General features: G+C 39.2%; 1 protein-coding gene across 9 annotated transcripts in view; it reads right to left on the minus strand.

The window, feature by feature from the left end:
• shank3a (SH3 and multiple ankyrin repeat domains 3a) overlaps window positions 1-16,164 on the minus strand; it is a 127,239-nt gene that overhangs the window by 73,648 nt on the left and 37,427 nt on the right. For all 9 annotated transcript variants that reach the window (XR_011080116.1, XM_068603195.1, XM_068603194.1 and 6 more), the window contains 4 exons: window positions 5,760-5,868; window positions 5,254-5,405; window positions 4,407-4,574; window positions 1,790-1,906 (listed from right to left, as the gene is read on the minus strand). Coding sequence is in view for 8 of the 9 variants with exons in the window: in XM_068603195.1 (XP_068459296.1) it covers window positions 1,790-1,906; window positions 4,407-4,574; window positions 5,254-5,405; window positions 5,760-5,868 (546 nt within the window). In the remaining variant the exon portion in view is untranslated. The remainder of the gene's footprint in view (window positions 1-1,789; window positions 1,907-4,406; window positions 4,575-5,253; window positions 5,406-5,759; window positions 5,869-16,164) is intronic.

Genomic DNA, 16,164 nt, shown 5'->3' on the forward strand with positions numbered 1-16,164 from the left:
ACCGTAAAATACATTATTATTTTATGAGTTGCATCAACTATTGAAGTTTTCCAGTATATCACATATTGTGGATTGTAAGACAAATACCACCACCCCAGCCATCATCTCAAGCAGTGCACAATTCCTCACTTGGGAGACTGCAGAGGTTGTCAGGTATGCTAAAACAATTTCTCTCAGAGGTATCAATCTGAGGCTGCTATTTGTGGAAATCATACAAAATAACTAAAAGAATACACCTGAAAAAGTATTTTTTTCTTAATTCCAACAAATCATATGACAAAATAAAAATAATAATTTAGCCTGCAAAAAAGAGAGTACTGCCTGTGTAGCCAATGCTTGATATGGCATAATTCTGTGCTATAGACATTTATTATTGTCCTAAAACTATCAAAAACACATTATTGTTGAACTGTGTATTCATTACCATGAACATGGGCGCTGTAGTTTATTGTGAGTCAGTGCAAAATAACAACATGAAAACTCACCAGATTGATTTTCAATGTGCAAGATTTTTTCCTTTTTGTTATTTATTCCTATATATATATATATATATATATATATATATATATATATATATATATATACATGTCTATTCATGAGAACATTTGCTAAAAACTTAAAAACATTGTTTTATTTCAACCTTGTCCTTTCAAAATATAGACCAAGGTCCTCAGTGTGTACTAATGAATGAAAGCTTGATGTAGTCGCTATAGTACAAAGAATCAAAGTGAATCATTAATCCTCATGAGGACAGCTTAATAATAACTGTATAACTAGTGCACACAGTCCCGGCCTGGCACTGATAGTCTCTAAGTTATCAGTTATCAGGGGCATTTCAAAAACAGAGCATAAAAAAATTCTAAACTACAACAAAATACTGTTCGCTGCTTTTATCCGAATTGCAGCAGACTGAGTGGATTAATGTATAATAAAAACCCTCATGATAGGAATATCTCTGATCTTTGCCCATGTTGGTGCCACGCTCCCAATTGAACCACTTCTCTTCAATCTCTTCAACCTTAAGCATTATCATAACAGGCAACACACACTGTCTAAATAATGTCCAGGTAAAGGAAACCTCTGCTTTAAACTTCCACTCAAGTACAAGTGTGCATGTACAAACATACATAATGCTCACACTTCAGAGTCTTCAGAACAACAATAACAATATTTGGTGTTCAATGCAAGCATTTTTGAGTCGCTCATCAAACGAGGGATATGCATGACAACTACAGTATGGTCATGGTATGGTTAAGTTTAGCCACAACTACACAACTACACTACCACTACTCTATGGATCAGAGACATGGAGGACCACCGAGATCACATTGACGACAGTATAAATAATATTCATCGACAGCTGCTTAAGGTGGATCCAGATACCATCAGCATCAATCAAGCAGAGCGTGCTGACATGAACAAGCCCGGAGACTCTTGACCTGGAGGTCAACGGCCTATGATCCAGGGAAAGAAGCGATAAGCACAAGTTCGAAGGCAACTAGGCCCTCCTGGGTAAAGTGGGGGAAAGATTGTGGTCATGGTTAATTACTGTATTTAAGAAATTCAACAGACTTTTAGGACTTTCGGGATTTGAGCCTTGCCCATTAAGATAAACGCATCAAACAGCCCTTTTTGCCCTGCATGGTAAGTGTGCCACTGTCTCTTGCATTGGCATGGAATATTTGCATTGAATGCTATGTATGTATTGCACATTGGTCCAATATGAATGTAACACAGAAAACTCAAACATTTCTCAAGCACACAAGCATATTTCTTTAAAAGCTGGCACCTGGTTGTAGAGAGCACACACATGCAGTGCAGTGTTTCCAGATGCGTTCTGGGCGCTCATGTCGGCTCCGTAGAACAGCAGGTGTTCCAGGTGCTGCACATGGCCATAGCGACATGCCTGAAAGGACATAATCACACATTTACTCCATTTACAAAACAAATCCTAGTTTACTTACAAAGTCAAAAGGGCGAAACTATACATCGTACAGCAGCATGGCACATTTTATAGTCATATTTGTTGTATCTAAAGTGTGAAAAAGGCCCCACAAAAATTGAAAGAAGTAAAACACGTACGCCTCAGAAATGTTAAAACTATTGAATATTTTCTTTTGTTTCCCTTTGGACTAATTCTCCTCACATGTCTTTCACAGTCTCTAAGCAAGAGAGAAACTTGTTTGTATCACCTGAAGCAAAATCTGTGAGTTAAAAGTATTCTGACAAGAGTTATGCCTTTTTCCTGCTTCTTTGTTTCCCATAACTCGGAGCAATAAACTTTTCATCTAATCTCTATCTATCTGCTCTCCCTTCTTTCCTTTCTACTCCCGGGTTTTGTCCTGTGTCATTGAAAGAAGCACACCAACTCTTCCCAGCAATTGTTCTCTCCCTCCTGTGTTCTGTCTCGCTAAGAGTGTGTGACAGCAGTGAGGCAGCACACAAATGATGCTGGGATTGTTGTTGGTTATCAGAGCTTCAGCAGTGTATCCTATTGTACACAATATATACCTCTAGAATACTAATGCTGGAAAGGACATAAAAAAAGGGCGGGGGCGGAGGAGGAGGGGGGGCAAAAGAAGGACTAGAAATAAATACAATAGAGAGCAAATTTGTAGGGCTGAGGGGTTTAATTGCCCAGTATTTTTAATTTATTTTTTATTCTACTGATTCACTGGTTCAGATTTTAAATGGAGCTCCTCCCCCACACCTCACAGAGGATGTCACCATTTCCATTGTGAAAGTTATTAGATTCTTTGATTGATCCGTTTATCCTGTGACTGATTTAATATACATTTAATATATGATATATACAATTCAGTGCATTTCGTTACACTTAAATTTAATTACATATGTATTATAAAATAACTATTTTAAAAGGATTTTTGAATTTATGCAAATTTAAAATATATTTGATGAGTATCTCACATACCCCCCCTGGGTACACGTACCCATATTTGAGAACCACTGTCCTTGGCTACAATGTTCAGTTCAGCTTATTCTAGGAAAAACACTACTTGTGAACTTTTCATCTTGCCAATACTTACTTTACTCTAACTAAGACCTTAAGATGAATTAAACCAGACTAACAGTAAGCAACTCTGACAGAAAGAATCACAGATGAAGGATAGACGAGTAAGCTGAAATTGGTGCAGGAAACGGGCACATATTGACTGCTGCCTCTTTTTGCAATTATATTTGCATAGTTACGTTACTATATTTACCTAAAATTAGTCATTATTTGTATTTATTTATATTGTAAAACATGGTGTGGTGTTATACACCAATTAAACTATTGATGATACATTTTTCTAATGAACTAAACTATGAAGAAGAAGAAAGAAGACTAAGAAGTAAATGCTTATTTATCATTTACCGGTATATTAGTTGGATTCCTCGACTCTCATTCGAGTAACATGTTGCCATTCAACATCTTCTGTGCACTTATTGGTATTCTGCGTGAGCAACAGAGGTGATGAGTCCGCCAGTTTTCTGCTTGGTTCCATTTAAAGCACAAGAACCTTCAGTGTCTTTCTATCACTCCACAGATAGACGCTAAATAGAACTGACATGAACAAAAAACGCATGTAAACACTGGCCTCCGTTATGTTTACAGAGCAGGGCATGCCTTGAGGCGGCATGAGTGTAAAATGCACACATTATACTGCGTTTGCTCGTCATAGGTCAAGGACCTATTTCCACACCACTATTTTCACTGACAGGCACTGGTTTAGATGCAGCTGCAGCAACAGTACAACGAGTAAATGTGTCCTACTGTGTCATTTCTCAAGGCCTCTATTTTACTATAGAAACATATACGCATAGTTTATGACATTTTAGTAGTCTTCAAAATATATGCTGGTGCACTGCTTTTTTCTGAGAAAATGAGCATTCAATATGCGTGGGTGTGTGTATAGCACATGTGTAGATGTTGGTGGTCGCAATAACATGTCCATGAATCAGTAACGATTTTTTTATTCGAGCATTCAACCCACATAGATTTACAGAAAAACAATAATGGTTTACAAATGTTTGTATATATTTTCTCTGCTTGTAAATGCAGTTGAACGTCCAAATTGATTGAAAAGACGGTCAAGGTGGTAAATGTCTGTCGTTTATACTGTAAAAAAAGAAAAGAAAAAGACTTCCTTCCCAAGCTGGAGCTTCCCATCGGCACCTGAACCCCCCGAGGGATTCAACACCACAAAAGAAATTACCAAGCTAAGGGAAACACAAAAATCAATTCAATGAAACTCTGAAAACCAGACAAGACCTCTTACCCTGCACCTACTTTTGTATTCTGCACACAACCATCACTGTTTTGTGTGTGTGTGTGTGTGTGTGTGTGTGTGTGTGTGTGTGTGTGTGTGTGTGTGTGTGTGTGTGTGTGTGTGTGTGTGTATTACCTGGTGTATCTCCTGCCAGCCATTCTCATCCACACAGCCAACCTGTGCATGATCATGCAGCAGCAGCTCACAGCAGTAGGGGTCTCCTCCTACCATCGAGCTGTGGTAGAGAGGAGTTAAGCCCCTACTGTCTTTATAGTCAGGCGATGCGCTCAAGTCCAACAGCGTCTAGTGGGACACGAGGAAGGTTAGGGGGCAATAATACTTTAATTACTTCATGTAGACCCAAGTCACAATGTGAAGGTTGAGAAGGCCAGTGCATAGATCTGTATTAGTTATGTTTTCAACACGAGGTAAATGCTATCTCAAGACCAAATCACAGCAAAGTAATCATTCATTCAGTGATTAGAAGCATCTTTTGCTGTGGGACATGTATACAATAATTATAAATACACTGTTTATTTTATTTTATTTTGGAGATTTAAGCAGGACCTTTTGAAGACATATTATGTATATTACATGGCCCAGTGACATTGAATGTTTGGATAATGACAATGACTGAGTATAAATAACCAATTCCAATTTCAACAGTTCTGGCTCAACAGGAAATCAATTATATGACTCAGGTAAATCCTTTCATTTAGGTTACAAGCCTCCTCAAACCAGACACATACAAGGCCATGCAATGAATACGCCAGCCCATTCAAAGAGGGCATGTTAATCCGCACATATTTAGTAATTGCTCAAGCACCCTCTGTACTCAATTGCTCAAGCACCCTCTGCCAGAGATTGCCTACCTGCAAGCTTTCCCTTTCCGGAGGGAAAGTTTGCAAGCAAGCAATTGGTGTAGCAAAAGAAAAAGAGATGAGTCAGCTTTCTGCGACAATTGTGTGTGTGTTATACTCACTATAAGTGCTGTATGGTTCTTGCTGCGCACAGCCTTGTGTAGGGCAGTAATGCCATCTTTTGTTCTGAAGTCCAGATGCGCCCCTCCACTCTTCAGCACCTTGATTAGATCTGCACATCCCTCCAGCTGTGCTGCCAGTGTTAGAGGACATTCTGTAAAACCCAAAGATGAGCAAGCAAACAATATCAAAAATCGTGTTGCCATTAACATTATTGTGCATTCTTTTGAGTATATAGACATTCAACAATTGAAGCTGTCAATATTTGATAATAAAATAGCCCACCACAGTGATCAAAACTGTGGGTTTACATGTTCAGTGACTCTGCATTTGGATAACTGCCTTGACTGCTGTGATTGCCACCCATTGTTCTGCCCAAGTGACAGCTTCCTGTTGGTGTTAACCCCCGCTCCCCCACCCCACCACCAGATGATAGATCACCAAACAGGGACGATGTCTTTTATGGCTGGACAAACATTTGCATATTTCATAGTATAGACTTGCTCACCTCCTGTGTCTGGATCATGGAAGTTGGGGTCCAGGCCTTTTTCCAGAAACCTTGAGACCTTTTCAATGTTTCTCTGCTGCACATACTCCATAAACTTCTTCAGGTTTGCCTAATGGAGGGAGACAAGGGAGCAGGGAGGGGGTAGGGGCGAAGTGGAGGAAAAGACAGCTGTGATTGGGTGATGTCAGACTCATGTGGAAGGGGATGTTTAATAATGCAGTTCAGAGATGAAAGCCAAAGTCGCTGCTCTCGCCTTCTGTGTTTGAAGGTTTGATTTTTGTTCCGTCAAGCCAAGCAAATGGGCCATGTGCAGTAGATGTATAAGCTATAATAATATAGACCAAAAAAAGACAAGGAACGGCTGTAAAGTAATGGTAAAATGAAGACCTTTCTTGTGACAATAAAATGTAATTCTAAGGCTAACGTCGCATTTTGAGCTCAAATATAATGGTTATAATACGGCATAGTGCTCGAGAGCAACGTTATTGCATCACTGAGTCTAACATTGATGTTTAAAACAAGCAAAGACACACATACAAACCCACAGGCAGATCCTACCCGCTGAAATCCTAATACACTCATACTGTACACACACAAAAACATTTAATTTCCTCCGTGACTTCCGATTAAAAATATTTATCACCTCTGTTGATGGAAGTAAGCCTGTAGAGTATAGAGGGAAGAATTAAGCTATGAGCAAGGAACCAGCACTGACATTTCACTGTAGATTACTACAGCCTGAAGAATCAGGACAACAATCTCTCTTGGAATATCTGAGACATAATATTATAACGCAGAAAGTATCTCTAATGGTTACGTGCTATACTTAAAAAAGACTTAAAGTAAAATAGCCATTATTTACAATAGTCTACTGAATTAAAGTTTAATACTGAACATAAAAATATCTATGAGGATAAGGATGATAGACTAATATCCATCTTGAGGATATCATTTTATAGATGATATCTGTCATATATCAAATGAGCTTTACAGAAAACTTAAATTACTATTGAATTTGCTGCTTCTAAGTCTCAGTCATTACGTAACATCCACATGTGCAAAGCCCTCCAGACAGACACACACACAGACACACACGCACTGACACACACACACACTACATTTCACAAATCTGAATTACTTAGCACAATGCGTATAATATGACAAATGCATGCACGCGATCACATGCAAGAATGTGAACAAAACTCAGCAGCCTTTAACACTCACCATGCGTGGCTTCATATACTGCATATCCCTTCAAAAGTCACACCCTGCACCTTCCAAATTTCCCACCACACACCCCCTTTCCCTTCACAACAAGTCATCTGCAGCCCGCTTGCCTCTACAAGCTTGCCTTTTGCTCATGCACGCCGTACTGACATGCTGCGTGGAGCTGCCGACTGCTACTCTCCCCATCTGCAAGTCAAACTGAGTGAGAGAAATTCACTTTGGCTTTTTTCTTTTCTTTTTTTATGCTCTCTGAGGCAGTTGTTATGGTGATAGGATACAAAGACAGCTCTGGCAGCCAATGTACACATGAGTGGGAAGAGCATTGAGGTTGTGTGTGCTTTCGTGTGTGTGTGTCTGTGTCCTGCACAATGCCGCGGATACTGCCTTGAAGAGGCTCGGTGATGATTTGCCAGTGATCAAGTGGATTAGATGTTGAACAGAGGCCTGATAATAAGCATTTTTAATAATTTATCTGCTTTAGTGAGGGATTCAGTCACCTTGGTTTTGCTATCTTTCTCTCTCTGTAACACACACAAATAAATATACACACGTTGACAGACTTTCCAAGTTACCATGATGTATTGACAAATCAGAGAGATAAACAAATTTAAAAAAGGATGCCGGTGCAACAAAGCCCTGTGCAGAAAGCTGGACTGACAAGATACAATTAGCTTGTGGTTTGCAAGACCAATATGTTGGCATGAAACTGAACATGTTGTCAATAACATGTACTAGACACGTGTGACGACCCTCTCTGCCACTCGCTGCCACTGGTCGTTGTCCATGCAGGTGGGCGGGCAGAGTGGCACCTGAGCCGGGTCGTGACAACACGTGATCAGAAGAGAATGCATACACATCGTAATATAATCCTAAAAAACTAAAAAATATGAAATTACTACATTTGTTTGAACTCCATCCCTATCAATCTAAGTTTGAAAATAAATAGATAAGACACATTTACAGTTTTTATTTCAAGCTCAAAAATATTTCCCAAATTGCCCACTTGTATCCTTTGGCAATATTAAATAATCATCCAAGCTTGAAATCTCTGCATGTCTTTTTAGGACTCCTCCTTTAGAAACTGAAATTCTCTTTCTTCCTGACCTAGTCAAAAATGCTCCGTCATGCTCCCAGTTTGAACATATTATTGCAGAATAATATTGCGGAAAGGCCTTCAGCTGATACAGAGAGAGGAATGTAGATAATTATATTTAAATCATCTGTGCACTGATTACCTATTACATTTAGTCGCAATCACTTATCAACCTTCAGCATTTTCATTTTCCTTCATCATCTAAGCCTGTGAATGCACACGCAGCAGGGCATGCCAATGATTGGCAAGCGGGGGAAAAAAATCTTCCTCCACAGTTCATGAAATTCAAGGAAAATTTTAAAAAAAAGTGAAAAAAATTCAAAGGAGTAGGAAAATATGGTTAGTAGCTTAATCTGTTCAGATTTAATTAATTGATTTATCAGGCTTTAATCACATATAGATGTGACTACTGTTCCTCATGGCTTTCATATTGTAGGTTATTCATGATAGTGAAAGGTCTGGGGGGGAAACTGACAACTGAGATCGTTGTATTGTGTTTACGGTTATGTAGCCTCAAGCCAAAAACTAAAAATACTCACAACTTAGATGTGGACGATAAACTGGGGAACGACTTTTAGGACTAATCATTAACATCCTTGATTGTGTATGTATTTATATTGCAAACACAAACACTTGCTTTGTCAGATTATGACAGATATAATTATACTCTGTACAGGCTATACAAAGTGTGTGAGGCAAACGTTTGTTGATATGTTTGTACGCTTCTCTGGCAGTCCGCCCTGTTTGTAACAGCACAACATCCTGTCTGGAACCATTGAGTGAACTGCTACAGGAAGTTGTAACCCACTAACACAGAAACTACAATCAATCACACTAACAGGAAACAGTGGAGGAACTGTGATGAAGCTCAATGTTACTAGATGTGTAAGTGCACTGGTTAAGTTATACCATAGGAAACTATTTCCAGACAAAAGCACAATTTGTGAAAAAGTCACTGAATATGTGATACATGGCCCTAAGTAAAAATCAATGTCTGTATTATCAGCCTTAAACCTGGCAGTGCTACAGTAGTTTCAATTAGTTTAAGAGGACTAATAAACAGACAACTTAATAGCTAAATGTGATCCAGCAGGTCCACAACAAACAAAGTCTCCAGCACCTTCACTAGTGTGCACCATCTTCTCCATCAGACTATGACATGCCTCACTTATGAACACACTCTTACAGCTCAACAATTAGATTACAAGTTTCATGTTGTAGTTACCCATAGATGACCTGTTCACTGGTAAAATACATCTTGTACACTGGCACACACACACACACACACACACACACACACACACACACACACACACACACACACACACGCATGCACGCACACACACACGCATGCACGCACACACACACAAACACATGCATCTTGTGTCACAATGGGAATCTAAATCCTAACAACCACTGTTCAAAGGAAACAAGAAATTCAAATGACAACATTACAGATGTGGTACACTGAGGTGCCCAACACACAACCACAGATGTGCACATGTATGTTTGGACATTAATAAATACAAACCTGCATGTACACACGTTCGGAGAGTAAGGTAAAACTCCATCAGATAAAAGAAGGTACAAATGTCTTCAAAACACTACAAAAGTAATACAATTAAATTCAGATAGAAAAAGACCCTCAGTCACATTGTTACTAAGACAGTTATAAAGAAGCACGTACATCATTTATTTTGGCCAGTGAATGAGCAGAGACACTTCACATCTCTTTTTTTTAGTAGCCATGTAGTAATGATTATCAACACAGCAGCAAAGTCGTTATTTACTTAGGTACTCATCTGTCACTGTCACACAGTAACCCAAGCATGTAGCTCATCTTTAAATTCTCAGTCTTACAGAGTCTCACCTCAACTGCTGCTTACATCCAACACTTCATTCCACTTCATTGTTTGGTGTGAAGAAGTAACAGTGACAGGACTATTTTTTAAAATAGAAATACTACTAAGAGAACAGAAAATGGCAGGTCCGCGCTGCCAAAATGGATGATTTACCAAAACTGATGCAATGTGCCCAAAGTAATGACCAAGTTAGTGAGGATTTAAAAACGCTCTTACTTGTAACTGGTCTATAATATCGTGTGATGGTTTCTGTTAGATATTATTTAATTTGTGCCCTTTTTTTCCATCTGCTATGATCTACCAGTTTGTGGCTGAGCTTGCTGAGGTTGTGACAGTAAAACAGAGAGTATTCTTTGATCTCCAAGCTAACCCACAGTTTGCAGGCTGTGCCATCGAGTGGCATTACACAGACCAAATCGCAATGAGAGCACAGATTTATAGATAAATATTGAGAAAAGGTTTGACTGGTGGTCAATGCAGCTCTGTACATACACTACGTTCATGAGGATGGTGTAACCCTGCTATGCTGGATGAAATAAATGAAGAGAGGGACAACAAGCAAAGAAACAAAGAGAGCATGGGCAAGACAGATAGTGTCTTATCTCCGTGCAGCAGAGCAAGAAACATCAGCAACAATCAAATCAGAGAATCTATGGCAATTTACCAACTTGTTAAACCAAGAAAATACCCTGCAGATTCAGTTTGATGCTTTGCACAAGGTGTCCTCATCTGCCCGACTAGAAATTACTCTTCAACTACAGGGTGGGATTTATGCTGCCTTTGATACAATTATGATGTGTTTCCTTTGTATTCTTTTCACAGACAGCTACAAAATTGTTGTGCTCCAACTGCTGGACATTTCTAGAAAATAATCTGAAAAAGAGTCTGCTCATGAATAGATTGTAAATACAAGCAGGCAGAATTATGGAAAGTAATTCATTAAAGACACTCCAACTACTAATATTAATGTAGACGTTGTGTTAATTTAGTAACCTGAGACTAAAAATAAAAATGACCAGCTATACTATAGTATAGCTGGTTATTTAGTTCACAGTCAGGGTTAAGGGAGCCTCTTGGTATCGAGAGACAGCCTTGTTATTCTCACTGCATTTAAGAGTTTTGAATCTTAGGGAATTGTTATCAGTATTACACCTGCAAGACTACAGACCCCTCACTTATTTAGGATTCTGCTCACAACACGGAAGAATAAATATCAGCACCTTGCTACTCTAGCGAGCAGGACAAAGATGATAAAGGTTCCTTCTTTTAGTTTAGTACCCTGAGGAGGCTCTTGTCTCCACCACTGAGGGAAGGTTATCTGACACAACCTGATCAAAGTCTGGGTAGGAGGCCAGAACGTACAGAGACAACATGACTCCCCCTGCCTCCCTTGCTGTCTTCCCAGCCTCTTTTAGTCACTCTGTATTGCGGCTTTTCTCCCTTAGCTTTCCTTCTCCTTTTATGCTAGTTTTATTTTTTTTGCCAGCTTTGCCATCTGTCATAAAAGGAGGTGAACACACTCAATGTTCAGTAGCCAATGTGCATTCATGTGAAATCTATACAGCATGTACATATGTGTGTCAGACACTTCCACTGCCCTACATTGACCCCTTATTACCACATGGCTACATAGCCCCTGGTCCTTCACAGCTGGCCTACAGTACACTGTGCCACGGATGAGTAGTAATTAAAATGTTCACCAACATGATGCTTATTCGGGAGGATCATATACTGACCTTATGTGAGCTGGCCCGTAAAATACACACATGTTCTAAAGCATCACAACAGCGAAGGCAATAAACACAGTGAGTCAGTGCAGAGGGTCATGGGTATGCTCGGGGGACCGTCAGACATTAGTGTGATACGAGTGGCCTAAACAGTTCGGAGAGAGCAAAGGCCTCAAGCAGACGTAGAAGTAATGTTTTCCTCCATTGACACAGGGTCCTGCTGTCAGTGCAAACTGCATAACAGATTCTGCATTGCGAAAACAAGCATATGGTCCAGGTCAAAGATATTCATCAAGACCCACTACATGTGACATACACTTATGTGTCTCCAGTTTACAGGAAGGAGTTCAGATGTTGGATGGCGTTGAAGACGATAATTCCGATTTGAAAATGCAGATGACATTACCTGGATCTTTTCTAAACGTCCTCCTCAGTATAGGGCTTATAGAACAAGCGCAGTGCTGTTTCCTCTATCGCCCTCAGCCTAACTTCGATTTTATTCACACAAACAGAGAAACAAATAACTCTATATTCTGCTATCAGTGCATTTTCCAACTATTTAAAACATATAGAAAGGAACATCTCAGTGTTCATTCTGGGAAGTTGATTTGGCTAAAAAAAAAATATGCGCTGATATCTCTTTCCCTGGTCTCCCCATAGTTCGCATGTCGTCCTTGAGCAAGACACTGAATCCCCAGTTGTTCCTTAATTACTGAGGATGGGTTAAATGCAGAGACCAATTTTCCTATTAAACTTGCCACTGATCTCATTGAGCCAACAACTTCTGACTCACATAAGGCTAGCTTGTGCTTCTATCTCACCAGGTACACCCTGTCAGCATTGAGCCGTCACATTTGCAAAGTGAAGTTTATTCAGATGCCGGGTGACTTCTACTCAGTCTTCACAATGATGCAAAAAAAAAATTGTGACACTGACTGATAGTCCGAGAAATGCGACGCAACAGTGTCACTGATGAGCAAATATGTACAGAATATATTCAAACTTACAATCATCATGAATGGGCAGAGATTTGGGGAGTGTCCATTATTACAATCTTACCAAATACAAATTGTGGCATCAACAATCAGGCACAAATGAGTCAACTGCCTATTCTTGAGTGTTGTCACGTGAGAAAACACACTCTTATCTGGCACACAGTGTACCTGATTCTCTGTCTGTCTGTGCTTTGTTGACAGTCACTTATATAAAGGCTGGAGCGACCGCCGGCAAGCCTTGACCTCCGTCTCTCAGATGCTTTAGACAAAGATCGTCCTGCTGCAGGGGCACTGCATTTTAATTAGACACACAAACCTAGAGAGACACAACTCCAGATTAAATACAAACAGCATCCAGCTTCATTCGCTAACCCCTCATGAAAGAGCTTTTAAAAGCAGTAATAGTAGTCTGAGTAAGTAATGCACCGCTAAACACATGCTTTTTTCATAAAACATTTTTTTTCATCTGTTTTTATATTTTGTGTTTTATCAAACGTAAATATCTCTTAAATGCACCTTGAAATGAAGCGACAAAATGGATTTAAATGACTGTTATGTACTATCACAATACATAATAACACATATTAGACGAGTGCATAATGGTATACAGAAAAAGAAAGTGCTGCTTGAGATTTTCAATCTGGCATATTTTGTAAAAGGCAATATAAAAGTAGGCTGTAAGTAGCGCCAGGGTGAGTCATAAGGGTTGATAGCAAGGTATGATGGATAAAATATATAACATACATGTCGATAGATACGTTAGCAGGGCAAATGATCATAGTTTGCAGTGGCAAGTTCATGCAGTACTGTAGTATTGTATGGTTCACACAAATGGGTCTTTTTAATAATCCTGTATACAGGCTTGTATTTGGTCAAAAGTAAAGGGAAGCGTGCGGTTTTTTCACTCCTCTCCCTTGCTGAGGAAGATAAAAGCAAGCAGCATCATGTTCAAGCATACTAAGATGTGCTTCAAGTCTTTGGCAAAACCACAAAGCGAACCGTGATAGTAGAGACGGCTGAGAAGCTGTCACAGGTCTGCTGCAGCTTCCATCTGACTCAAGGTTCCCTGTAAAAACAGAGGCTCTTCTTTTTATACCTCTTCTCATCAAATGAAGAAGAAAAAACAAACACGCAAATGGCTTTCCTAGTTTTATTTGTCAGTTTATTCTATAATTCATGGATTTATTGTAGAGTATGAAGGTCTAGAAGCATGTTACCATTAAATATGCAACAAAATGATACGATGTGGCAGAAACACAAGAAAATGGGGTCACGTGAGAGAGAAGGAACCGAGGAGAGTAGTGCAAAGATAAAAGAGAAAAGAATGTGTGAACATAAGAGATGCGAATAGCGTGGAGCAGTAATCTATTTACAGCTCTCATCTTTCTTATCGCCTGCGATATTGTTTTTTACTTCAACTTAAAGATAATAAAATGACAAAACAACCTAGAAATACACTGTACAGTTGTAATTTATTACTATCGATGTTTATCTTAAAACAAACAAAAGTGAGTCAAAAGTTTGATTAATTTTGAGCTCTGGTGCACTGCAGTTGATACCCGGCTTGGGTTTGAGATATCATTTTCACTTTTTCCTTTTTAGTCTAACAGCTCGGCATCAAGGACAAATAGAACATTATGTCCATGCCCTTCATTTTGAATAATTTAAAATTTTGTTTTAATTTAAACTCTGGCGGCCAGCCAAAGTCTATCGTCTACTGCTACAGAGTCATATAGAGCCGGAAATATTTTCACTCTCAATGGCTGGCCGACCCTCTTCGTGTGCATTTCCTCCACAGCGGCGTGAACCCCCTCCTACTTGACGCTTCCCTGGGAGGGTGCAGTGACGGATTTTTCACCTTCCACCAAGGTAAATTTCTCGTTTGTGAAAACATTCCTGGCAATAAACGGTTTCTGAATGTGATTTTGGACACTGGTCCAAAACATTTTTAATTCCACCTCTGCCAGAACAAGAGCAATAAATTGATTATTGGAGGACAACGTGCTCCATTGATCTAGTCTCCTTATGTTGCTCTCAAAGTCCACCAGATTGATACATCTAACTTTTAAACATACAACAGTTTCATCAAGGAGAGCCTTCAGACTCCCCTTGAGGGTCCATGGTCCACCTGCCTTAGTCTCACAAAATCCTGTGGGAATCACTGTATTCTGTCTTTGTCTGTTTCCAGAATTTATTTGTGCTGATCTCTGGCTGCGAGTCAATATTATTACAGCCTATAAAGGCTCCATCATGTCAAACAGGCTCCTGGGTGGCTGTCTGTCAGATAAAATGGCTAGACAGAAAACACTAGCATCTTAAACTTCCTGGGTTGTTAATACATGACAAACATGTACAATTATGAAGTTGTGTGTGTGTGTGTGTGTGTGTGTGTGTGTGTGTGTGTGTGTGTGTGTGTGTGTGTGTGTGTGTGAGTGTATGTGTGTCCATGTTTGAGTCTTCAGAGATTCTAAATGATACTGCAATCCATGACAAATTACAATAATGGATTGCAATCTGAAGGCCGTTATCTCACAATCTACAATCATGAGGACAATTAGTTTGTTTATGGGGATCTATGTTGTAGTGTGAACCCCCAGCTGCTTCACAGCAGCCCCCTTAATGCTTATAATAAGTTAAATGCAGAGGTCAGATTTCATGTATGATTATGATGATTGAAATACAGTATAAGTTGCAAAAAATAATTCTGAAGGAAACTAATCTGTTCACATATTAACTGCATAGTTCACTTGTTTTTAATCTCTTGAGCAACATTCCTTTACATATGATGCCAATGTGTTGATATTGTTTACATCATACAACTACACTCTTACAATAAGTATATGTTGGGTCATCATTTGGACTATTATTATTGTATTATTGTATTATAGAGCCAAATCAATATTTCTCTGAAACTATTTCAACAAAAAGAAAAGTTTCATTAAGGTTACATATATTTTGTCCTAATATTTCAGATTGCTTTGTACTGCACAAGAGGTGAAGGTATTGGGTTAACCGGTTGTATCTGTGTATTCCAGTGCATCATAAGCACTGTGCTGTGTTACCGGTACAAAGGACTACAGTGGTGAACTCTGACTTTTCAGGGTCTATGGAGAGCATGACAGAAGTGTAGTCATTAGCTCTGTGTCCACCAGAAACCTAAGTTATGATACAATACCGCAGCGTTATTAGGTCTGCTCTGAAATGTGTGGAGCCTTCTGCACGACAAACATTCCTGAATTCAACTATGTTTGCTGGATGGGCAACAATGCAGTGCAATATGCAGTACAGGAGTGGTTTGAAAGGTTCCTATGGATGCTTTGCATTCAATATAATTCACTATTGAAAGGTTTTGAGTGAGTATTTCTTAAAAAAAACACTGATTTCCAGCAAAAATCCACGGCCCATAGGCAAAGTGTATGTTTAATAACATATCTTACTGGTGGATTTAGTAAATATGTCTAATAAAGGAAAATAGTATTAACCTTCTTGGTTTAATGTGGG

The sequence above is a fragment of the Clinocottus analis genome, unplaced genomic scaffold (assembly GCF_023055335.1).
Source record: "Clinocottus analis isolate CAN_PGR_092001 unplaced genomic scaffold, fCliAna1.0.p SCAF_6, whole genome shotgun sequence".
Classification (NCBI taxonomy): domain Eukaryota; kingdom Metazoa; phylum Chordata; class Actinopteri; order Perciformes; family Cottidae; genus Clinocottus; species Clinocottus analis.